This window comes from Mobula hypostoma, chromosome 3, assembly GCF_963921235.1.
Source record: "Mobula hypostoma chromosome 3, sMobHyp1.1, whole genome shotgun sequence".
NCBI lineage: Eukaryota > Metazoa > Chordata > Chondrichthyes > Myliobatiformes > Myliobatidae > Mobula > Mobula hypostoma.
The window spans coordinates 63,129,759-63,155,286 of NC_086099.1; the positions used below are offsets into that span (position 1 = coordinate 63,129,759).

Genomic DNA, 25,528 nt, shown 5'->3' on the forward strand with positions numbered 1-25,528 from the left:
ACTGACATATTAAATACAGTACAGATTTAGCGTTTTAGGTCAATGACCGTACATTGCAAAGTGGCTTTTGCTTTCACTTTCAAGTCTCTGATAAACTTCAAAACCCCTCGAGTAATACGACAATCAATTTTCTTTCTCCTTCTCCTCACCTTTACAAGTATACAGGCAGCATTTGGAATGGGGCAACGTCACCACAGTACGTCAACAAAGAACGAAACTACAATTCCCACTATGCAACATTTCATTCGCGTAGAATATCGGTGCCGCGTGGCCGGCGAGCATGCGCAATGATTTGTCGAGTTGGAAATAGAACTGGATGGAGTGGCAGGTGGTCGGTTTGGGGACGTTTCGGTTGTAGGGGTGCGGAGGGAGGGCATGGAGCCAGCTTGGCGGCAAGCTGGTCGTGGCCGGGGGCGAGGACGTGGCAGAGGTAAAACAAGCGTAACTCAGGTACCTGGGTCCGAAGGACAAGCCCAGGCCGGTAGAGGAGATGCCAGGCCCGCTAATGGAAGGGGCTCCGGTCTCAGCTCAGCCGCCATCACCCGGTTAAGGAGTCAGTCTGATGAAAATAATGGTAAAGAATCTCGTGAAATGTAAAACTGACACGGAAATTGATGGAGTGGAGAATATGAAATGATACAGCAGTATATAGATCAGTTGCAGATACGTTTGGAGAAATGGCAGGCGGAGTTCAATCTGGATAAATGTGAGGTGTTACACTTAGAGAGGTTAAATGTTACACGAAAGCATATAGTAAATAACAGCACTCTTAAGAGCGTTGATTATTTAGAGGGATCTTGGGGTGCAAGTCCAGTGCTCCCTGTAAGTGGCAACACAAGTGGAAAGGATTGTAAAGAAGATAGGCATGTCTGCCTTTATCTGTTGTAGCATTGGTTTTGAAGTTGGTAAGTCTATTTTGCAGCTGTCTAAAACTTTGGTTAATGTACGTTTATGCTATCAAGCAGTTTTGGTTTACACATTTTAGAAAAGTTGTGAAGACTTTTGAGAAAGTGTAGAAGAGTTTCACCAGGATGTTAACAACAGGAATTTTGCTGATGCTGGAAATTAAAGCAACACCCATCGAAGTTGCTGGTGAACGCAGCAGGCCAGGCACCATCTCTAGGAAGAGGTACAGTTGACGTTTCAGGCCGAGACCCTTTGTCACGAAGAGTCTCGGCCTGAAACGTCGACTGTACCTCTTCCTAGAGATGCTGCCTGGTCAGCTGCGTTCACCAGCAACTTTGATATGTGTTGTTCACCAGGATGTTGCCTGGATTGGAGAGTATTAGCTATAAAGAGGCATTGGACAAATTTGGATAGCTTTTTGAGTGGCAGAAGCTGAGCGGTAATATAAAACTGAGAGGTGTAGATAGATAGTGCCTTTCTCCCAGGAGAGGAAATGTCAAATATTGATTAGTGTTAAACTGAGAGGAGAAATTTTACAATAGATTTGTGACCCAAGTTTTATTTTTACATGGAGAGTGGTAGATGCCTGGAATATGTTGCTGGGGTAGATGATGGAAGCATATAGAATTTTAATATTGAGAAATACTGCAGGTGCTAGAAATCCAAAGCAACACTCACAAAATGCTGGAGGAACTCAGGCAGCATCCATTGGAAAGAACAAAACGGTTGACATTTTTGGCCGAAATATGACTGTTCATTTAAGAGGCATTTAGACAGGCACTTGAACAGGCAAGGCATCGAGATATATGGACCATGTAGAAGCAGGTGGGATTGGTTCAGATTAGCATTATGGTTGATGCAAACATGAGAGCCTGGCTGGCTTGTTTATTTGCTGCTTTTTTTCTCTGTTTTACAAAGACTAATGTCATTGAAATAGTTGGAATACAAAATGTTGTTAACTAATTTTCCCATTGTAGCCACCGTCTAAATTAGATTGAACCTCCATCTAAACCTACCTTGATGCTGATTCCAATTCTCTCTACCAAGTGATTTTGGAGTGAAGGATTGCATAATGTGGATAAACCAGAGAAGCTGGGGGTGTTGTACTTGGAACAGGGAGGTTGGATTGATAAAATAAATATAAATTGTTACCAGTATTCTAACGAAGGATAATTTGAAGTCATATGTAAGTATGATCAGTAAAAGGTTATCTGAAGAAAAATATATAATGAGTAGTTGAGATAGAAAATTTTACCCATGTATTGAGTCTATGCCAGTTACCCAATCTATTCTCCTCTTCTAGTATGAGGCCTATAACTGCATGTCTCAGTTTTTGAGGTACATATTCAAGCACTATTTGAATATAATGAATGTATTGTAGCGGTGTGCTACACACAGCGCTGGAATAACCACATGGAGTCAGTGAGTTAGAGTTGCGATGAAAGAGGTTTATTCAGACTTCGCGGCCTGCTTTAAAGCCTTCCCGTTCCCGCCTTCCCTGGGCGGAACTGCTGTGGGGAATGCATATTCCCAGACCCTTTCTGCACGCGGGATTTTCCCCCTGCTGGTGAAGATGGCCTGGCGCCCTTTTTGGGGCCGGCCCTCTGCCTGCGTGCGCTGTTGTGAGCCGGTTCATGGGTGCCAGAAAGTGGGTTGCCACATAACCCCCCCCCCGGCCCCCAGAACCGGCGATACCTCCCCTAATGTCCACAGTCTGGATCGGCCTCTGTTTGGGAGGTCTGCCCCTGCGCCGCGGTGCCTGAGCCTGGACCGGCTGCGCCAAGTCCACATGGGCCGGTTTGAGTCGGTCCACCGTGAAAACCTCCTCTCTCCACCCAGTGTCCAGCACGAACATGGACCCGTTGTTCCTGATCACCTTAAATGGCCCCTCGTAGGGCCGCTGTAGCGATGCCCGGTGTCCGCCCCGTCGTACAAAAAGAAACTTACAGTTCTGCAGGTCTTTGGGTACGCAGGTCGGGCTCTGTCCGTGCTGTGAAGTGGGGATGGGGGCCAGGTTACCGAGCCTCTCCCGTAGTCTGTCCAGGACTGCTGCGGGTTCTTCCTCTTGCCCCCTTGGGGCTGGTATGAACTCTCCTGGGGCTACCAGGGGTGCGCCCTACACCAACTCGGCCGACGAGGTGTGCAGATCCTCTTTGGGCGCCGTGCGGATTCCGAGCAGGATCCAGGGAAGCTCGTCCACCTAGTTAGGCCCCTCCAGGCGGGCCATGAGAGCTGATTTCAGGTGACCGTGGAAGCTCTCCACTGGTCCGTTCGACTGTGGGTGGTAGGCAGTTGTGTGGTGTAGCTGCGATCCTAAAAGGTTGGCCATACCTGACCACAGACTGGAGGTGAACTGGGCGCCCCTGTCGGAGGTTATGTGGGCCGGTACCCCGAAGCGGGCTACCCAGGTTGTGATCAGTGCTCGGGCGCAGGATTCGGAGGTGGTGTCGGTGAGCGGGACTGCCTCTGGCCATCTGGTGAACCGGTCTATCATAGTTAGGAGGTACCGCGCTCCTCGTGACACTGGCAGGGGCCCCACGATATCCACATGGATGTGGTCGAACCTCCGGCGGGTGGGTTCGAACTGCTGCGGCGGAGCCTTGGTATGCCGCTGCACCTTGGCCGTTTGGCACTGCATGCACGTTTTGGCCCATTCACTGACCTGTTTACGAAGTCCATGCCACACGAACCTGTTGGAGACCAGCCGGACAGTTGTCCTGATGGAGGGGTGCGCTAAGTTGTGAATGGACTTGAAAACCCGCCGGCGCCAGGCTGCTGGGACGACGGGGCGGGGTTGGCCGGTAGCTACGTCACATAGTAGGGTCCTCTCACCTGGGCCTACGGGGAGGTCTTGGAGCTGCAAACCAGAGACTGCAGTCCTGTAACTGGGGATCTCAGCATCTGCCTGCTGTGCCTCTGCCAGTGCTGCATAGTCCACCCCCTGGGACAGGGCCTGTATGGTCGGTCTGGAAAGTGCGTCCGCCACGACGTTGTCCTTTCCCGAGACATGCCGGATGTCCGTCGTGTACTCGGAGATGTAGGACAGATGTCGCTGCTGGCGGGACGATCAGGGGTCGGACACCTTCATGAACGCAAAGGTAAGCGGTTTGTGGTCTGTGAACGCGGTGAAGGGCCTACCTTCTAAGAAGTACCTGAAATGCCGGATTGCCAGGTATAATGCCAGTAGCTCCCAGTCGAAAGCACTGTATTTGAGTTCAGGTGGTCGTAGGTGTTTGCTGAAGAACGCCAGGGGTTGCCAGCGGCCCTCGATGAGTTGTTCCAGCACTCTACCGACCGCTGTGTTGGATGCGTCCACCGTGAGGGCAGTAGGAACGTCCGTTCTGGGGTGCACTAGCATCGCGGCGTTTGCCAAGGCTTCTTTGGTTTTAACGAAAGCGGTTGCGGCCTCTTCGTCCCAGGTGATGTCCTTGCCCTTACCCGACATTAGAGTGAACAGGGGTCGCATGGTTCAGGCTGCTGAGGGGAGGAAACGGTGGTAGAAATTCACCATACCCACGAATTCCTGCAGGCCTTTGATTGTGTTGGGTCGGGGGAAGTTGTGGACCGCGTCTACCTTGGCGGGCAGCGGGGTTGCCCCGTCTTTAGTAATCCTGTGGCCCAGGAAGTCGATGGTGTCGAGTCCGAACTGGCATTTGGCTGGGTTGATTGTAAGGCCGAATTCGCTCAGGCGGGAGTAGAGCTGGCAGAGGTGGGACAGATGCTCCTGCCGACTACTGCTGGCTATGAGGATGTCGTCCAAATAGATGAATGCAAAGTCCAGGTCGCGTCCCACCGCGTCCATTAGCTGCTGGAAAGTCTGTGCGGCATTCTTTAGACCAAACGGCATTTGGAGGAATTCGAAAAGTCCGAACGGGGTGATAAGTGCTGTTTTGGGGATGTCGTCCGGATGTACAGGGATTTGATGGTATCCCTGGACGAGGTCTACCTTGGAAAAGATCCTTGTGCCGTGTAGGTTTGCTGCGAAGTCTTGAATGTGCGGCACAGGGTAGCGGTCTGGCGTTGTAGCCTCGTTCAGTCTGCGGTAGTCACCGCATGGTCTCCAGCCCCCCATTGCCTTGGGCACCATGTGAAGTGGGGAGGCCCATGGGCTGTCGGACCGTCGTATGATCCCCAATTCCTCCATCTTCTTGAACTCCTCCTTCGCCAGTCGGAGCTTGTCGGGGGAAGCCTTCGAGCACGAGCGTGGAGGGGTTGTCCCTGAGTCGGGATGTGGTGCTGTACTCCGTGTCTGAGCATGGCTGCCGTGAACTGCGGTATCAGTACTGATGGGAAATCTGCCAGGACCCTGGTGAATTCGTCGTCGGACAGCGTGATGGAGTCCAGGTGTGGGGCTGGCAACTGCGCTTCACCCAGGGAGAACGTTTGAAAAGTCTTGGCGTGGACTAATTGCTTCCCTTGCAGGTCGACCAGCAGGCTGTGGGCTCGCAGAAAATCCGCCCCCAGGAGTGGTTGGGCCATGGCGGCCAGTGTGAAGTCCCACGTGAACCGGCTGGAGCTGAACTGTAGCCGCACCGTGCGGGTGCCGTAGGTTCATATTGTGCTGCCATTTGTGGCCCTCAGGGTGGGTCCCGGTTCTCTGTTGCGGGTGTCATAACTCGTTGGAGGTAAGATGCTGATCTCCGCTCCGGTGTCGACCAAAAAGTGGCGTCCTGACTGCTTGTCCCAGACGTACAGGAGGCTGTCCTGATGGCCAGCCACCGTAGCCATCAGCGGCGGCTGGCCCTGGCGTTTCCCGGGAATTTGCAGGGTGGTCTGCAGCGGCGGGCCTCTGTGCCCCACCGCTGGTGGTAGAAACACCATTGTTCGTTGGGCTCCTCACTCCCTTCGGTGGGTTTTGTAGGCTCTGCTGCCGGGCCTGGTCTGGTCTGTCGTTGGGCACGCGGCTTGGTGATCTGTGCGACGGATGCCCCTCTCTCTTTCCTGGCATTCCACAGCACATCTGCTCAGGCCGCCACCTCCCGGGGGTTGCGGAAATCTGCGTCGGACAGCAGCAGGCATATGTCCTTGGGCAGTTGCTCTAGGAACGCCTGCTCAAACATGAGGCAGGGTTTGTGTCCTTCAGCCAGGGCCAGCATCTCGTTCATTAATGCTGACGGCGGCCTTTCTCCCAAACCATCCAGGTGCATTAAGCAGAGTGCTCGTTCGCGCCGTGAGAGTCCGAAAGTCCTTATGAGCAGGGCTTTGAATGCTGTGTATTTGCCGTCCTCCGGGGGCGACTGTATAAACTCCTCAACTTGTGCAGCTGTCTCCTGGTCGAGAGAGCTCAGCACGTAGTAGTAGCAAGTGGACTCCGCGGTTATCTGCCGAATGTGGAATTGTGCTTCTGCTTGTTTGAACCATAATTGGGGTCGCAGCATCCAGAAGCTTGGCAGTTTTAATGAAACTGCGTGAACAGATGCAGTGTCGGTCATCTCTGGTCCAAATATAGTTTGGGCCGTCGGGGTCACCAATTGTAGTGGTGTGCTACACACAGCGTTAGAATAACCACACGGAGTCGGTGAGTTAGAGTTGTGATGAAAGAGGTTTATTCAGACTTCGCGGCCTGCTTTAAAGCCTTCCCGTTTCCGCCCTCCCTGGGGCGGGACTGCTGTGGGGAATGCATATTCCCAGACCCTTTCCGTGCGTGGGATTTTCCCCCTGCTGGTGAAGATGGCCTGGCGCCCTTTTTGGGGCCAGCTCTCTGCCTGCGCGCGCTGTTGTGAGCCGGTTCATGGGTGCCAGAAAGTGGGTCGCCACAGTATTAGCATTGCCTTGGTCATTGAAATTGTAGTCACCTAATGAATGAAAATATTTCTTCCGCATCTTTCTTAAGTTTCTACTGATAAATTTAAATCTATGATGAGAAACTATTTGTTGAAGTGTTGGGAAAAGAAACACTAATCTTATTTTTCACTATTTGACCCATACTTTAACATTTTAGGCATTCATGTAAATTGTTCTCAGTGTCACAAGAATTTCTGTTGTATGCTCCAGATTCCAACCAAAGTTCAAAGTAAAATTATAATCAAAGTACGTGCATATCACCATAATCTACCTTGAAATTCATTTTCTTGCACACTCTGGGTGAAATAATTCTTTCTTAGATCCTCTCTAAACTTGCATAAAACTGCCTTTTGGTTTTAGAGGAGTATGGTATTGGGAGAAGTTTTTTTACTACGTGCACTTTGTCAGTCATGGTTGTGTAGAACTCAGAATCAGATTTATTACCGCGGATGAGTGATGTGAATTTTGTAATTTTGTGGCAGTAGTACAGTGCATCGACGAAACATAAAGAGCGCAAATAAAAGATAGAGTGTTCATGCGTTCATAGACCATTTATAAATATGGTGGAAGGGCAAAAGTTGTTGCTAAATTGTTGAAAGTGGGTCTTAAGGCTCCTGTACCTCTTTTCTGATGGTATTAACGAGAAGAGAGTATGTCCCGTCTAGACAGGGTCCTTCTTGAGCAATGGATGACATTTTATTTTGTGGTTCTGCCTCTTGAGGATGGTGTTGAATGCCGGGGAGGGTTGTGCATTTAACAGACCTCTATCAGGACCTCCTGAGTGCCAATGAATAGAAACTCAGCTTATCCAGTGACTTTTTGTAACTGAAGCATTCAATCACAGGCAGTATCTTGCACAATTTCCTGTACAGTCACATCCATTGTATAATAGGGTGACCTGAACTGCATAGTATTCTCGCATTAGTGAACCTTTTGTTTTATTATGTAGCATGTTCACCAGGGTCCCTATTCCTCAATATCTCCTGGGGTCTACCATTTGTGCAATTTCTAGCCTTAATAATTGTTCAAAAGTGCATTACCCCACACTTAAATTCCATCAGCCTTTGCTGATCATCGGTACAGTCATCAATATTGTACCATAAGCTAACAATTCATTTATCAAAAATGCTACCAATATTTTGTCATCTGTGAACTTGCTACTCATATTACCCACATTGACATTCAAATTTTAAAGTATATAACAAACAGAAAGAATTACTGCACTAATTGTTGTGTTATGCCACTGAACACAGATTTTCCTCACCTCTCATATAGCCAGGAAATTTGTCTATGATTAAAATCTCAATGACATCTAGTACCTTATTTTTAATGGTAAATTGTTCTAGAATTCCAGCCTCCTTTAACTCTTCAACAATTGTCCTTGGTAAATACAGATGAGAAGTATTCAGTTAAGACCTCACTTTCATCTTCTGGTTCTACATACTGATTTCTCAATTGGTCCCAGCTCTTTCCGTAACTTTTCTGTTATGTCTGCTGCCCTTAACAGACTTCTAAAACACTTCACAATTTTCTTTAATTTTGTCTGCCTGTGGTATTTTGTGCCTCTCTGCTCTCTCCTGATTTCGTTTTTTAAGTACTCTTTCTAAACCCATTCACTCATTCTCACTGCCCCCTCTCCAACTCTTGACATCAGGGTTCATTGAACTTGCTGAGCTTGACTTCTCTGAGTCTCATGCCTTTCATGATCCTTAGTTTATCTTTCAAGCTACAACATTTATAGGTGTATATGAAACTACTTGTGGTTTTTCTTGATCACAGTGTATTATCAGAAGAGGGAATGGAAGCCTGCTGTTTATATGATTGATGCTGCTACTAGTATTTTATGTTGTAATGACAATGTAAATATTTTCAGTAGAATTATTGTCACGGAAAAAATTTGAAGAAATCTGTAAGGCCAATCAAGCTGCAGTTCAGAGGTTTGCTGATGAAGACACTTCCTCAGAAGATGATGAAGAAGGCGGCGGAGAAGATTTTGAGAGCCAGCGAGGGAAAATTGTTGCATCAACATTTACTACATATTCGGATCACATAGGTAACCTCAAACAATTTTACTTAAATCACAATGTTTAATGTGCAACACATGAAAATACTAATCTGATTATTAGCTAGAAATTTTATGAATTCTGAAATGTAATATAGAATATGGGAGATTTTTTTACAAATGCATCCACCTTGCCCAGATTTCCAAATGATCTTAAAATACAATGTGGTCAAAATACTCACAGGTACCTGCCTCCTCTACTTTTGTTTGGGGGTGGGGTGGGGAGGAGGAATGAAAGACATCCATTCAGACTGGATGCTGTTGTGACTGGAATTTGGGTGCAGAGAGTCTAGTGCAAAATGTCCTCCCTGTTGCTAGGGGCGGCTCTGCTGGGAACATGGTACTAATTCTTGCCCTTGTGGGCACTTTTCCAGCAAGCAATCGTCCATGTCTCAGTCTGAAGAGACAGCCTTGAGGGCTGGTTTTGGATGAGCCAGGGTGAGCAGTTCAGCTGTTCAGAGTCACACGGATGAGTGTGAACCATTGCTTTGGACTGGGAACACCTCTAAATGTTGAATGGCTTCCTATATCTTGTGGCCTCTCATCACTTCCTTGTGGATGTGTTGGAAGTTGCTTTCTTTGGCTGTGTAGCTTGCTCCAGTTCAGAAATTTGTCTGCGGTAAGGCCTCAAGATCAGTTACTGAGCTTTGAGATGGCTTCCATAGAGAAATTTCAGGGTAGGGGAGAGTTTTGCAGCCAGGCAAAGAAGAGGAAGTCAGGTCCGCCAGGTATATGGTGATGAGAGAGATCATGGAATGCTGGCACCATGTTAGAACGTGAACAAGGTGCTGCCAGTCCCCAGCAATGTCTACCAATAGTCATAAACCTTGAAGCCAGTATCTCAGCAGTGAACATTGCACTGCTCCTTGCCCAGCCTGATACTGATGTTTATAGACAATCTTTCTGCATTGAGTTGTGGGAAGTTCTCTGCTGCAAGAGCTTCAGCAGAAGGCAGAGGTTCACACCAGATTCCTGACTTGTAGGTTGTGGCACATCTGTGTTATCAGTAATGCATCTGTCTATATACGTACTCCTATTACTACCCTTTTTATTTACTGATTCCAAAGTCAAAGTTGAGTTTATTGTCTTGTACACATGTACACGTATGCACAGCTGCAATGAAAAACTTACTTGTAGGAGCATCACAGGCATATAACTTGATATAAGCAACATTCGCAAGAAAAGCAAAATTGTACATAGTTTTTAGAAGAAAGAATGCAATTAGAACAAAAAAATTAAAGTTCATCTTAGTGAAAAGTGATCAAAGTGGTCATAGTGTTGTTGAACTGAAGTGGTTCAATAATTGAGTGGCTGAGGGGAAGTATTTTGTTCTGAACCTGGTGGAGTGAGTTTTCAGGTTTCTGTAGCGCCTACCCGATGGTAGCTAGATAAAGATGGCGTGGCCCAGATGGTGGGGATCTTCGATAATGGATGTTGCTTTCTTGAGGCAGAGTCTTTTGTAGAAACTACAGATAGTGGAGAAAGAAGTACTTGCAACGTTTGCCACTCTCTTTGTTCCTGTGCTTTGAAATTGCTACAATGCAACAAGTCTGGATTCTTTCAACAGTACATCTGTAGAAGTTTGTTGGCATGTTTGATGACAGATTGAGCCTTCTTACCCTCCGATTCTATGATTGCATCTATGTCATGGGCCCAGGACAGATCATCTGATATATTAACTTCCAAGAATTTAAAGCTTTCATTTAGGCTGCTGATACGGTTACAATTTCCTGCTAAGAGTAACAGAACTAGCCTTCAGACTTTAATAATGACCATCATTAAACAGGACTTTTTTGAGGAGCTAACATTTTGTTGAATATTGGATACTAACCTAAGGCTTCCAGAAAGTTTTAGGTAAAATTCATGTGGAAGTCTGGTTCACAAATAAAAGTCATTAGATATCCAATGTTCAGAATACACTTGTTGTCAAAGTACGTATATATCTCCATATGCTTGTCTGAGATTAATTTTCTTGCAGTCATTCACAGTAGAGTAAAGAAGTACAGTAAAATCAACGAAAAACCACATACAAAGACTTACAAGCAACAAATGTGCAAAAGAAGATGGACTGTGCTGATAATAATAATAAATAAATACATAAATCTGAGAACATGAATTGCTGAGTCCTTGAAAGTGAGACTATAGGTTGGGGCACCAATTCAGTATCGTGGTGAATGAAGTTACTAATGCTTGTTCAGGATCCTGATGGTTGAAGGGTTATAGCTGTTCCTGAACCTGGTGGTTTACTCTAAGTAAAACCCAGGTATGAATTAAGAATTGATTGAATGAACATTAACAATATTTATAGTTAAGTTTATTGGTGTTGCTAGGACTAAAGGGATTGAACAGTGTATTGTTTTATTTGCAAAAGTTACCAAATTATCAGGCTACAGCATGCTGAAAAAGCAATGAATCTGAAAAGTAGGACAGGCAATGTTTGTCAATAAATGACAGGTAAAATCAAATCTCATCAGATGAAAGTTTCTGTGCATTGGCAAAAATGAAAATACCTATTTAAAAGGAAAATATGCCTGACTTGTTCGTCCTCTCCCATTTCACCCCTCTTCCTCACCGATGACACTCTCCAGACCACCAGCCATCTACCAAATACGCTTGCTCCCTCTCTGCTCTCTGACCAGTAACCCTCTTTCTGACCCGTATCTCCGACCATCTCACTAAGGAAATTACATTAGATATCGGTAGGTAGTTTTTCTCCAGTGATAGAGACAGATCAAGAAAGAGGAGACAGATGTTGGAAAAGAACCAAGTGAATTTAAGGACCGAGTCGATGATGTAAGCAAAGTTAATGAAATTGATGAGCTCAGCATAGGTGAATGAAGCAGCACCAATGCAGTCGTCAGTATAGAGAGTGGGGGAGCATTACCGGGGAGGGCTTAGAATGTGGACTGTTCCACATAGCCAACAAAAGGCAGGTAGAACTGACTCTCGTGTGGCTGCCGTGGCTACACCTTGAGTTTGGTGAAAGTGGGAGGAAGCAAAAGAGAAATTGTTGAAGATGAGGACCAGTTGCTTCAGGTGGAGGACGGTGGTGATGGTGGAGGGGAACTGGTCAGGTCTGTTATCAAGAAAGATGCAGAGAGCTTTGAGGCCTTCTTGATGGTGGATAGAAGTGTATTGGGATTGGACATCCATGGTGAAAATAAGACAATCAAGGCCATGAAATTGAAAGTTGTTGAAATTAAGAGCAGTTGAAGGTCACAGATATAGGTGGGAAGGATAAAATGGAGCTAAGGTATGCAGACACGGGTTCATTGGGGTGGGAGCGTGCAGAAACTGCAGACACGAGTTCAGTGGGACAGTTTAGTTAAAGTGGAGGAATCAATGTTGCATGTACTAATTAATGCATAATTAAAAACTAAAAGTATTGTTTGCAAACGATGAACTATCTTGTTTGATGAATTGGTTCTTTTATATAGGTGGGGACTTTTCCAGAGAATTGGAACGTACAAAACAATATTTGAATGATGCATTTCAGTCGGGGGCTCAAACGTGTCTCATCTGCATTGCCTCTGTAAAAAGGAACCATGCTGTAAGTGTTGTTATATGGTCAAGAATCTTAAACATTCGATTTAAATTGTAAACACTTCTTAGGACTGACATTGCAAATGTGTACATAATCCTTCGGGAACTGTGAAATTGTGTATCGTATGTTCATGTGTTCTCAATTCTATAATGTGCAAAAAGCTGCTTTAAGTACAAGGTTTAAGCTTCCTGCAGGAAAACTTCACAGTTCCATGATGTTGAGGTTAGGTAATACTTCTGAATTTTTGTATAATGGTATAATAATCAATACAAGTTGATGTCTGTGAATCTTTTCATGTGGTATATTTCTGATCTTAACTAACTTAATCAAATTGTGAATGATATTGAGAGGAATGTGGGTAGGCTGTGGATCTGTGATTTCAATTTAGAAGGTAAGTTTTGTAAAAGAACATAGGTTATGGATTTTTTAAAAAATCTGCAACCACCATGTTTTTTCTCTTTACCTCCATTATTGGCAAATTGACCATCAGTATTATAAGAATTGTATAAAATTCTGTAACCTCATTCAACAGTTTTTTGGAGTGTGAATGAGGCTTTAATATGTTCAAATCTATATTGTTTAAAATTCAGAGTTTTCGATTAAACTTAATTTTGTTTTACCTCTTTAGGTTTGGAATTGCTTTCGTTGTTATTGTATCTTTCACATGCCGTGTATTCAAAAATGGGCAAAAGATAGCATTTTCCTTGTATCCTCAGTATTGGATGATGATTTTGGAAGGAAAGATCACCCATGGCCATGGTAATCAACAGATCTGATGGACTTTGGTTTAACATTGTATGTTTATTGCAGTTTTATAAGGTTTCATGTTTTGAATTTGAGACTTAACTCAGCAATCACCTTAAGATCTGGGTTAATTTTTCACCTTGTCCATGCTATCTCTTCCGTAACTTGGATGCTATTGTTACTTTGAAATCTCTAAAATTATAATTTTTTATCTTGGAAATATTTTCAGCTGGCAAGTATTTTCCCATAATTTCTGCTCTGAAATCATAGACACGCACCACAATGTCTCTACCAACCATTGAACCACACTTTGCAGAAATCCGGCACTGATCCTTTTTTGTTCTCTCTACGTGACTGTAAACTCCCCACAGATTTTACCTTTCAGTTGTATACTGGGGACAATTTACAGCAACCAATTAACTTACCTATCAGTTTTTCTTTGGCATGCAGGAGAAAACTGGAGAACACTTCAATGGTTGGTAAGTTGATGGAGAAGATCCTGAGAGGAAGGATTTATAAACATTTAGAGAGGCATAATATGATTAGGAATAATCAGCATGGCTTTGTCAAAGGCAGGTCGTGCCTTAGGAGCCTGATTGAATTTTTTGAGGATGTGACTCTGATGAAGGTAGAGCAGCAGATGTAGTGTATATGAATTTCAGCAAGGCATTTGACAAGGTACCCCATGCAAGGCTTATTGAGAAAATAATGAGGCATGGGATCCAAGGGGACATTGCTTTGTGGATCCAGCTTTGTGGCGTGTCCACAGAAGGCAAAGAGTGGTTGTAGGCGGGTCATATTCTGCATGGAGGTCAGTGACCAGTGGAGTGCCTCAGGGATCTGTTCTGGGACCCTTACTCTTCGTGATTTTTATAAATGACCTGGATGAGGAAGTGGAGGGATGGGTTAATAAATTTGCTGATGACACAATGCTGGGGGTTATGTGGATAGTGTGGGGGCTGTCAGAGGTTACAGCGGGACATTGATAGGATGAAAAACTGGGCTGAGAAGTGGCAGATGGATTTCAACCCAGCTAAGTGTGAAGTTGTTCATTTTGGTAGATCAAATATGATGGCAGAATATAGTATTAATGGTAAGACTGTTGGCAGTGTGGAGGAACAGAGGGATCTTGGGGTCCGAGTACATAGGGCAGTCAATGCTGCTTTGCAGGTTGACTCTGGTTAAGAAGGCATGCAGCGCATTGTCCTTCATCAATCGTGGGATTGAGTTTGGGAGCTGAGAGGTAATGCTGTAGCTATATAGGACCCTGGTTAGACCCACTTGGAGTACTGTGCTCAGCTTTGGTCGCCTCACTATAGGAAGGATAGAAAGGGTGCAGAGGAGATTTACAAGGATGTTGCCTGGATTGGGGAGCATGCCTTATGAGAATAGGTTGAGCGAACTCGGCCTTTTCTCCTTGGAGTGACGGAGGATGAGTGGTGACCTGATAGAGGTGTATAAGATGATGAGAGGCATTGATCGTGTGGATAGTCAGAGGCTTTTTTCCAGGGCTGAAATGGCTAGCATGAGAGGGTACAGTTTTAAGGTGCTTGGAGGCAGGTACAGAGGAGATGTCAGGGATAAGTTTTGTGCGCAGAGAGTGGTGAGTGCGTGGAATGTGCTGCTGGCAACAGTGGTGGAGATGGATACGATAGGGTCTTTTAAGAGACTCCTGGGTAGGTACATGGAGCTTAGAAAAATAGAGGGCTATGGGTAACCCTAGGTAATTTCTGAGATAAGGGCATGTTCGGCATAGCTTTGTGGGCTGAAGAGCCTGTATTGTGCTTTAGGTTTTCTGTGTTTCTATGTTTCATTAGCTTAGAAGGAAAATTTGCAAGCTCCATTCAACAGCATCTGTTGATCCTGAGTTAGTCGAGTTTTGAAGCAGCTGCTTTTAGTAGCTGCCCTGGTGCAATTTTGCACTTAACTCTCCATTATCCAAAATTCACTATATATGGACTCAGAATTTTTATACACTGCTTGCAGGAATTTGTGTTGTTACCATTTGATGATATGTATTCTAACCGTCTTATGAAATGTATACTTCTATTGCAGGTTATTATTACCAGCTTCACAAAATCTTTACGGTTTAGGAAAATTATTTTTATTGGGTTGTGGGCTTTCAGTAATTCTATTTTTAATAATTTTGCAATATCCTTTTTTTGGGTGCTGCATTATAAAACTATTTGTAAAAGACAAGATATTGTAGTTCATTTTAAAACACACAGTGCTGTTAGAAATAAATTTGTGCATTTCAGATTCAGGAATTTTATTTTTTTGATTTTCTATTTAGTCCTAAATGTAGACATCAATATGAACAATCTCAAACTCCGACAAGATACCACTGCTACTGTGGAAAAGTTGAAGATCCGCCACAAGATCCTTGGCTTGTTCCTCATTCCTGTGGCCAAGTTTGTGACAAAGACTTTCAGCCTTTATGTGGACACAAATGTCTTCTTTTATGTCATCCAGGTAAAGTATTTTAGAATAGGTTTGTTGTTTTTTGCAGTTTCAATAAACTTGGGCATGTGTCAGAATTTGGTTTATGTTTCTAACTTAGGTCCCTGCCCACCTTGTCCAAAGATGGTCTCCGTAACGTGCTACTGTAAAAAGGCTAAACCAGTATCCAGGCGATGCAGTGCTAAGGGGTGGTCCTGTCAGCAACCATGTGGTCGACTGTTATCTTGCGGGCAGCATAAATGTGAAAATCTATGTCATGCAGGTCAGTGTTTTGAATAAACTCCACCGTGAGGTTTCAGTAAACATGAGGATAACTTGAATAAACTTTGTTTCAAGTAAAGCATTGTGCTTCCATCTTAGAATGCATCTGCTTTAATTTTAACTGGAAACAATATGATAAGAAACACTATTTTTATTTTTAACATGTGTTTGTATTAGTGCCTAGTCTAAATGGTGCTTGGAAGGAAAATGATGATTGGAAGTATCAGTCTCTATTTCCTTTTCCTCTTGACCTTGTGAGCTTAGAAATTAAATATATAAGCACATTTAAGTGATTTCTTTTATTCAGAAGTGTGACTTAACCTCAGTAAGACAAATGGTTTCTTTATTTTGAATATTCCCCCCAGCCAGCTGAGGCAGTAATAAATTTCTTTTGTGTTTATCTCTCTCTGATTTTTAAATTACAATTGGACTTTTCCATGGATGACTGAAGAATGGGTCATCCTCTGTATAAATACTTAAGGCTAAGATTTCAAAGTATTCCCAGGCACTTCACTAGACCATTATCAAATAAAAATTAATGTCATACCAAATTAGTAGATATTAAGATAGTTGACCAATATCTTGGCTAATGTGTTAAGTTGTAAGAAGCATCTTATAAGAGTATGGTAAGGTGGTGCACTTTGGGCAGGGGATTTTTGTAGCTGAAGGGATAACCGCTAATATGGCAGGAATAAATTCAGATATAAGTAAGAGGCCAGCATAAGGAATAAATAATAAGTTGATAGAAGTTTAAAAAATATTCAGAAGTGAGAGAACATTATCTTACTTTGACTTCTGTGCTTATTTAGTCTTTGTGTTTCTTTTATTTAATGTTTCCGGAAAATACATTTACATAATTGACTGACAATTCAAATTACCTGCTCGTTTTGTCAGTATGTAGGTTTTCAGAATCTATGTCATATTTTGAAGGGAATGTGACAACAGTAACCAATGTCTGCTGCAAGTGAAATCCAACTTCACCATGCTTGTGACTGAACAAAAAGCACATGCTGTAGTTTGCATTTAGAAATTGCCCTCAATTTGTTTTAGGCGATTGTCCAGAGTGTCCTCGTGTCAGCTGGCAAAGATGTTTGTGTGGCAAGAAAACGGCTGAGAGGCTGTGTGCTAGTCCACAGTGGCAATGTGAAGAGGTAAACTGAACTAAATTGTAACATATTACTTACATAAAATGACTTATTATTTATATATGTATGTATATTTGTGTTTATATGTGTATATTTTCACTCTTTCTGTAATATACAACACAAATAATAAAATATATATACATATATTTAAGATTTTTTGAAAGATTGTATAATTAGAAACTGAAGGACAATTATGCTTTCATTACGATATTCTGTGCTTGGGTTTATGCGCTTAATGCTCATCATTAGTTGCCCTCGAGAAAGCTTTGCTGAACTATTACAGTGATTATATTGAAGGTATTCCTGTAACACTGTTGGCTTGGAAGTTTCAGGGTTATGATAGTAATGATGAAATAGTAAATCTGAAAACATTGGACTGTTAATTTGAAAGAATAAAACTTTCAAATTAAGAATTGAGAATACTCATCATTGTCAGTTGATGTTCCTCATATTTAAGGTGGGATGATTGTTAGCACTGTCCTACCTGCCTTTTGGTATGATTTCTCATTGGACAGTTTTCAGATCTTGTCTTCAGCCATATCTGTCCCTGATTATTATAGAGGAAAAAAGTAGATTTCAAAATGGTTATATTGGCAAATAATTTTACTGATAAAGTGTTTATCATTTTCTGTTACTTATTTGTATGAGGTTCAGGATTGTAGCAATATGTTTAGTATATTTACATTTCCAAAAGGTATGTGTAACTTATTTTTATCACTCAGGTATGTAGAAAAACTCTACCTTGCGGACATCATACATGTGAACAGGTCTGTCACAAAGGGGCTTGTGGAAATTGCCCACGATCAGGATACAGGGTGTGTCCATGTGGAAAGTCAAGTATGTATATGCATTAAAAGTTTGCATTCTTGAAAACCTTTCTTCTATTTTTCATGTTATTTTGTTTGAATATTTTCTATCATTGTATCACAATTTAAAGTAAATTGTCTCACTATTTTAATCCTCTTGTGCATCAGGCTTCTTTTGACTCGTACTTCTTGAAGCCACCAAGGGACTTGCATTGACTTTAGTAGGCACAAGTCCTGGTTAGCTTTACTGGTTCTGAGCTGGACAGCCAGGTTATTCTGGATTTTGGAGAAAATCAAGGATTTTCCCTTGTTTGGACTGCTTATTTGTGTTTTATATGGTGAATGTTATATGAAACCATAGTGATTGACTGTTAATCAAGCCCAAGGTTTGGACGATTTATGCACTGGTCCAGATTGAAAACCTCAGGGTATTAGGGCCCGAGGCAAGGGATGGTTTGGTTCAGCTCATTGCTCCGTGAGGTTTATTTGTCTATGCGCTAAACTGAGGCTATGACCTGCAACTAACAGGCTACCGGATCAGCTGCAGTGATGACTGGCTTTGTGGCTGTGGACACTTTTGTGAACTTCATTTGTTTGCTTGCTTTTGTTGTTTGCATGATTTGTGTTTTTCCTGCACATTGGGTGTTTGACAGTGATGTTTTTTTGTGTGTTCTATTGGGTTTCTTTATTTTTTGGCTGTTTGTAAGGAGACTAATCTCAAGGTTGTGTATAGTATATGTTCTTTGATAATTCATGTACTTTTTGAACTTCGAACCCTCTCTGTTCTTGCAAATAGTTCTTCCTTCCTAATCTCCCTTTTCTCAAAAATTCTTGAACTTGTTGGAAGTATCCAAATTTGGGCAGAAATTTACTCCATTTAAGTATGAAGTATGCCAAAACAGTATCACGTTTCTTTCTATAGTTGTGGACTCCGATTCCCTTTTTCTTTGACAATTGACTAAAACTGAGTCAGACTGTTTGTAGATCAAATTTAACCTCAGTTAACTATCAAGATTGTCCAAATTCAATTCAATGTCTGCCAACCTTTCTGCTACCTGAGCTTATTTGTTACCAAATGCTTCATTCAGGAATTTGTATTTTCTAGAAATTTTAATTTGAATGCATTCCAACCTGGCCATCCATTCTGTACTCTTCATTGGTTACAAGGTCATCTGAAGCTCATCTAACATCAATTATCCATCAAACTTGTATTCATTGAGCCATATTGGCTCCCAATTAAATAATGAGATGTTGCATCTTCATTACTTTCTGTTGCAACGTCTTCACCTTAATGGATTTTAGTTCATGTCGGTTGAGTGTCTACATTCACCGTAGAATTGATATACTTCCAGATTGCAAGATGCTTCACCTTAGAATTGATATACTTCCAGATTGCAAGATGCTATTGTGAGCAAGTTGAGAAGGTAGATGATTGCAGTGCAGAAGATTCATTTATGACTTGTACGTCCAAGCATACAGTGAAATGCATCATTTGAGTTAACAAGCAACACACCCAGGAACATGGGGGTGTGGGGGGAGCAGCCCGCAAGCAATGCTACATTCTGGCGCCAACATAGCATGCCCACCGCGTTCAACACAACACAAGCAGATACAACAGCAACAACAGAACAAAACAAGACAACAGCAAAGCAAGCCTCTTTCCCACCAGAATTATGATGCCCTCCAGCAGATGGATTATTGCTTTAGATTCCAGCATCTGCAGTCTCTTGTGTTTTCAATTATTTTAAGGTAGCCTTCTTTGTATTATGAGGAAGTGCCAGGGTTTAAATGGCTTAGGTTTTGGACAAATATAAAGCTGTGAGTAAAAGTTGGCAATTATTTGGTATATGTTTCATATAATGTCCTTCACATTCAAAAAACGGAAGTCTTTTCTAAATTCCTTCTTAAAAATCACCTTTCTTTTTGATCTGTTCATCCAGAATCTGCACTGCCTTGCACAGAGGATATACCGACCTGTGGTGATACTTGTGACAAACAATTAGAGTGTGGTCTTCATAGATGTTCAATGCGGTGTCATCGAGGCCCCTGTGAGACCTGTAGACAGGTGAGAAGATTTATTACTCTAGTAATGTTATGCTGCCAATGACTTTTTTTAAAAATAGACAGGACTGGGGAAAAAATGTGAAGTTTCTTTATTCGTACTATCCATATATCCCAGAGTTGACCTGTTTTTATAATTAAAGTGAAGGGAGTCAAAATGATCTGATCTATTCCTACTATCTTCAAAAGGGTGAGTCTTTGCTTACCTGCTTAAGTAACGAAACCCTTCAGTTGAGTTAAGTGTATCAGAGTAACGTGGAAACCATGAAGCACAGTCCTACCCTGTGATAGCCCTAAGTGTTTGATTCTTGTTCATTTTGAGTTATTTGTAAGCATTCCTGATAATTGATGAAAATATATACACTTTGTGCACAAGAAACATAACGGAGTATGTGAATTAAGATATCTATCAGCTGCTTGAAATTAAAACTTTTATGGCTATCATTAAGATAGGAACTGTTAAAACTATTTATTATTTTGACTGGTTTTAAAGCACATTTAAAGTCACTGAAAATTTCAAAGTTGTCTAGAAACCAAGTGATGGATGGAGGAGATTATTTTTGTGTATTTGACATCACAGGATGCAACATCAACTGTTATCTACTGTTATAAGCTGATTGCTTAGAAAGTGGTTTTGTCAAACATACTCTGAAACCTGTTTTAATTATTAAATTGGTATTCTTTGACATCCCAAAAATGCATTTCAGCATCTGTGAGATGAGATGCACAAGCAGTGAGAATGATGTGAGATACAGGGGAAAGACGATTGAGACTTGCATTGAAATAGCTGGAATGGCATTTATTACAGTTCATCAGTGTTTATTCAACAGGATAACCTCGGTACTGTTCAGTGGTGGGGCGGGGGGGGAATAAACTGAGAATCAAATTGAGACGACCACTTCTTCCAAGAGGCAGGGTGCTTTTGTTATGTTGTCGCTCCAGTTGTGAAGTAGCTGTCCACGAGATGGGAAAGGTGGTGTTAGAATTTAACAGATTGTTAGGTGTTGAACTGGGAGGGGAATATTGAAGTATCAGATTACATTTGTGACAAGGTAAATAATGAGAAGAAAAATTGGAAGTGAAGTGTATTTGCAGGTTTGTTTGGAAAAGAGAGGAACCGGTAGTCATAACAAATAGCCATACAAATGGCTTCAGAATTTGGACATGAAAATTCCTTAAAATGTTAAAATTAGCAGGGCAGGCAGCATTGGAGAGAAAATGAGTTAATATTTTGAGTCAATGTTTGTCCATGAGAACAGTAAATAGAGAATAACAGTAAGCTTTTACAAGAACAAGCAGGAATGAGAAAAAGGAATCAAATGATCAAGTGGAATACAAGAGAAGTTAAAATAACTAAAAGAATAAAGTACCTGATAATAGATCAAGAAAAGAAAGGATGGTCTGGAGGATGAGCAAAATGAATAATGGGATGCTTGTTGGAGATTATTGATCTCTGTAGTATTTTAGGAACAATGTAATTTGGAAGATGAGACCCTATTCCTTGACCTTACATCGAACTTCATTGGCCGTGGATGAACCAGAAGGTACGTCTTCTGCTGAAAGCTAGATCTGTGGCTTTTAAGTCTGGCAACCCAGGCCTATACCAGAAAACCAGGTATGATTTGCGGAGGGCTATTTCAAGGGCGAAGAGACAATTTTGAATGAGGTTGGAGGTGATAATCAGATGCACGGCAACTCTGGCAGGGTCTGCAAGATATTACTTCCTACAAAGTGAACCCAAAAGTATGAATGGCAGTGATGCTTTAGTACCAGATGAACTCAACGCCTTCTATGCTCGCTTTGAAAGGGTGAAAATAACTACAGCTGTGAACATCCCTGCTGCAGCTGATAATCCTGTAATCTCCATCTCAGAGGCCAATGTTAAGGCTGTCTTTAAATAGAGTGCGAACCCTTGCAAGGTGGATGGTCCCAATGGAGTACCTGGTAAGGCTCTGAAAACCTGTGCCAACCAACTACCGGGAGTATTCAAGGACATTTTCAACCTCTCACTGCTATGCGTAGAAGTTCCCACTTGCTTCACAAAGGCAACAATTATACCAGTGCCTAAGAATAATAGTAGGCTGCCTTAATGACTATCACCTGGTAGCACTCATGTTGTCAATGCTTTGAGAGGTTGGTCATGACTAGACTGAACTCCTGCCTCAGCAAGGACCTGGACCCATTGCAATTTGCCTATTGCCACAATAGGTCAATGGCAGACGCAATCTCAATCGCTCTCCATGTGGCTTTAGACCACCTGGACAACACAAGCACCTACGTCAGGATGCTGTTCATCGACTATAGCTCATTATTTAATAGCATCATTCCCACAATCCTGATTGAGAAGTTGCAGAAACTGGACCTCTGTACCTCCCTCTGCAATTGGATCCTCGACTTCCTAACTGGAAGACCGCAATCTGTGTGGATTGATGATAACATATCCTCCTCACTGACGATCAACACTGGCGCACCTTAGGGGCATGTGCTTAGCCCACTGCTCTACTCTCGCTTTTCCCATGACTGTATGGCTAAACATAGCTCAAATGCCATCTATAAATTTACTGATGATACAGCCACTGTTGTTAGAATCTCAGGTGGTGATGAGAGGGCATACAGGAGTGAGATATGCCAACTAGTGGAGTGGTGCCGCAGCAACAACCTGGCACTCAATGTCAATAAGACGAAAGAGCTGATTGTGGACTTCTGGAAGGGTAAGATGAAGGAATACATATCAAGCCTCATAGAGGGATCAAAAGCGGAGAGAGTGAGCAGTTTCAAGTTCCTGGGTGTCGAGATCTCAGGATCTAACCTGGTCCCAACATATCAATGCAGTTATAAAGAAGGCAAGACAGTGACTATACCTCATTAGGAATTTGAAGAGATTTGGCATGTCAACAAATACACTCAAAAACTTCTGTAGTTGCACCATGGAGAGCATTCTGACAGGCTGCATCACCGTCTGGTATGGTGGTTCTATTGCACAGGACCGAAAGAAGCTGCAGAGGGTTGTAAATCTAGTCAGCTCCATCTTGGGTACTAGCCTACAAAGTACCCAGGACATCTTCAAAGAGCAGTGTCTCAGAAAGGCAGCTTCCATTATTAAGGACCTCCAGCACCCAGGGCATGCCCTTTTCTCACTGTTAACCGTAGGTAGGAGGTACAAAAGCCTGAAGGCACACATTCAGCTATTCAGGAACAGCTTCTTCCCCTCTGCCATCCAATCCCTAAATGGACATTGAATCTTTGGACATCACCTCACTTTTTTTTAATATATAGTATGTCTGTTTTTGCACATTTTAAAATCTATTCAATATATGTAATTGATTTACTTTACTATTATTATTTTTATTTTGTTTATTATTTTTTTTTCTCTGCCATATGATGTATTGCATTGAACTGCTGTTGCTAAGTTAACAAATTTCGCGTCACATACCGGTGATAATAAATTTGATTCTGAATAGAGTAGGAATCTTAAAATTGGTAATTCCGATCAGACAAGTTGGTATGTTTAAATAAAGGATTATTCTAGGTTCCTTATGGAGAAAATCACAAGACCACATAGGAGAAGCATTTCTAAAGTTCAGACAGTATATGAGCATTCTATGATTTGGATATGAATTAAGTGGAATTTTACCATTTTATTTATAATGTTCAATGTACAATAGAAAGCTAAATTATGAAGAAGAATATCTTGGACAATACAATTAAGAAACTTTTATGTGAATAACTTCTCTGTTATTCTATGAAAATGTTCTGAGGAAGAAAGAAAAGCTTTGAGAATTTTCCTCTGGTACAAAATTACAAGTTTTGTACAATAGCATGTTTGTATATTTTTAAAAAAATGTTTCCAGGAAGTCGAAAAGCAGTGTCGTTGTGGAAAGCATGCAAAGATTTTGCCGTGTCATAAGGAATATCTGTGTGAAACAAAATGCCTGAAATTGCGAGATTGCCAAAGGCATCAATGTAAAAGAAAGGTATGATTTTGATTTTTTTTTTGGTGCTTATGCTGTTAAAAATTTTTTATATTGTTGATACCAAAACTGTAGTTAGCTTCAACCTCAGATGTTAAGTTAAGCAGGAGGGATGGAATTGATGCTTAAATGAAGATTACATAGGGTGTATGGCATTGAAACACACCGGTCTGCCCAACTAGTTCATGTTTCATTCAGTCTTCTTTTCATTTTTCCTAATCTATATCTATCAGGGCAGAAGTCTTTAACAAATTGAGATGAGGAACTTTGTACATGTACTTCATTTTCATTTACTTTTTAAATAACTGTAGTTTATTCCAAATATTTTTACTAGTAAGTAAACTACTGTGAAACAGTTGCAAATTGATCACGGTTGAAAAGTTACCAAAGTGGGAAATACTGGAAGCAGCCATCAGGTTAGGCAGCAGTTGTGCAAAAAGGAACAAATTAACATTTCAGGTCAAAGATACTCCTGAAATATTAATTTTGTTTCTCTTTCCACAGAAGTTGTCTTGACCTGTTAAGTATTTTCTATTTTTTCTCATTCCCCCCGGACACATGACAGATTGTCTGATTAACATTTTGCAGTAATCCTCCCACATTTGACATCTTTCCAGCAGATGTCAGTGTTGTATAATTGGATGCATCAACACTTGTTTTAAGGAAAATTCTTTAACTTCAGACTACTGAAGTCAGTTAAAGCAACTTGAGTTTGGGGAACAACTTCCATTCTGTTCTTTTTACATTCTTGAATAGATTTGGCTGCTTGGATGAGTGTAATACATTCATAAATTAGGTCTCTGTGGTGGTAGCAAACCTTTTTTGCCCCCTTATTCTTTGGTTTTCCAGTTCATAATTTCTGGTGATTCATTTTGGAATTAGTCTGGCAAACACTATAATCATGTTGTAACATAATAAGTTTCCATAAGATAAATAGAATCACGGCATTTAACAACCAAGATCTTTTAACTGAGAAGAAGCCCTCCAGTGACAAATATTGTGATTTGGTTATTTGGACTCGTGCAAGTGCTGAAGGAATGCTAAATCCCACTTTTATATGCTAGTTTAAAAACAAAGGTGTTAGTATTGTAAGTGCTTTCTTTTTCTAATATATATTATTTCCTGTGGATAAACATTAATATGTGAAGTTATCAGGTCTTTATTTTGGTATGTGCACAATTTTGTGGATATTGTGTAACTATGAGATATAGGAACCGAATTAGGCCATTTAGCCTTTGAATCTGCTCTGTCATTTCATCATGCCTGATCCATTTCCCTCTCAGCCCCAATCTGTTGCCTTCTCCCCATATCCCTTCATGCTCTGACTGATCAAGAATCTATCAACATTTGTCTTAAATATCCCCAAAGACGTGACCTCCACAGACACCTATGGCAATGAATTCCACAGCTTCACCACTCTCTGGCTAAAGAAATTCCTCATCTCTGTTCTAAGTGGATGTTCCTCTATTCTAATGCTATGTCTTCTGGTCTTAGACTCCCCCCACCATAGGAAACATCCTCTCTATCAAGACCTTTCAACATTTGATAGGCTTTCGTGAAACCCCCTGTTATTTTTCTGAATTCCAGTAAGTACAGGCTCAGAGCCATTAAATGCACCTCCTATGACAAGCCTTTCAATTCCAGAATCATTTTTTGTGAACCTCCTTTGAGCTCTCTCAAATGTCAGCACATCTTTTTTTTAGGTAAGAGGCCCAAAACTGCTCAATACTGCAAGTGAGACCTCATCAATGTCTTATAAAGCCTCAACATTTCATCATTTCTTT

General features: G+C 42.0%; 1 protein-coding gene across 2 annotated transcripts in view; it reads left to right on the plus strand.

The window, feature by feature from the left end:
* Window positions 1-311: 311 nt before the first annotated feature.
* The window catches only part of nfxl1 (nuclear transcription factor, X-box binding-like 1), a 106,993-nt gene continuing 81,776 nt past the window's right edge, over window positions 312-25,528 (plus strand). Inside the window, exons 1-10 of one of the 2 annotated variants that reach the window (XM_063043189.1) lie at window positions 312-574; window positions 8,564-8,743; window positions 12,190-12,302; window positions 12,925-13,055; window positions 15,334-15,512; window positions 15,601-15,762; window positions 16,812-16,912; window positions 17,629-17,743; window positions 19,653-19,777; window positions 23,625-23,747. In XM_063043189.1, the coding sequence (XP_062899259.1) occupies window positions 376-574; window positions 8,564-8,743; window positions 12,190-12,302; window positions 12,925-13,055; window positions 15,334-15,512; window positions 15,601-15,762; window positions 16,812-16,912; window positions 17,629-17,743; window positions 19,653-19,777; window positions 23,625-23,747 (1,428 nt within the window). In that variant the 5' untranslated portion in view covers window positions 312-375. The remainder of the gene's footprint in view (window positions 575-8,563; window positions 8,744-12,189; window positions 12,303-12,924; window positions 13,056-15,333; window positions 15,513-15,600; window positions 15,763-16,811; window positions 16,913-17,628; window positions 17,744-19,652; window positions 19,778-23,624; window positions 23,748-25,528) is intronic. The other variant, XM_063043191.1, reaches the window with a different exon arrangement.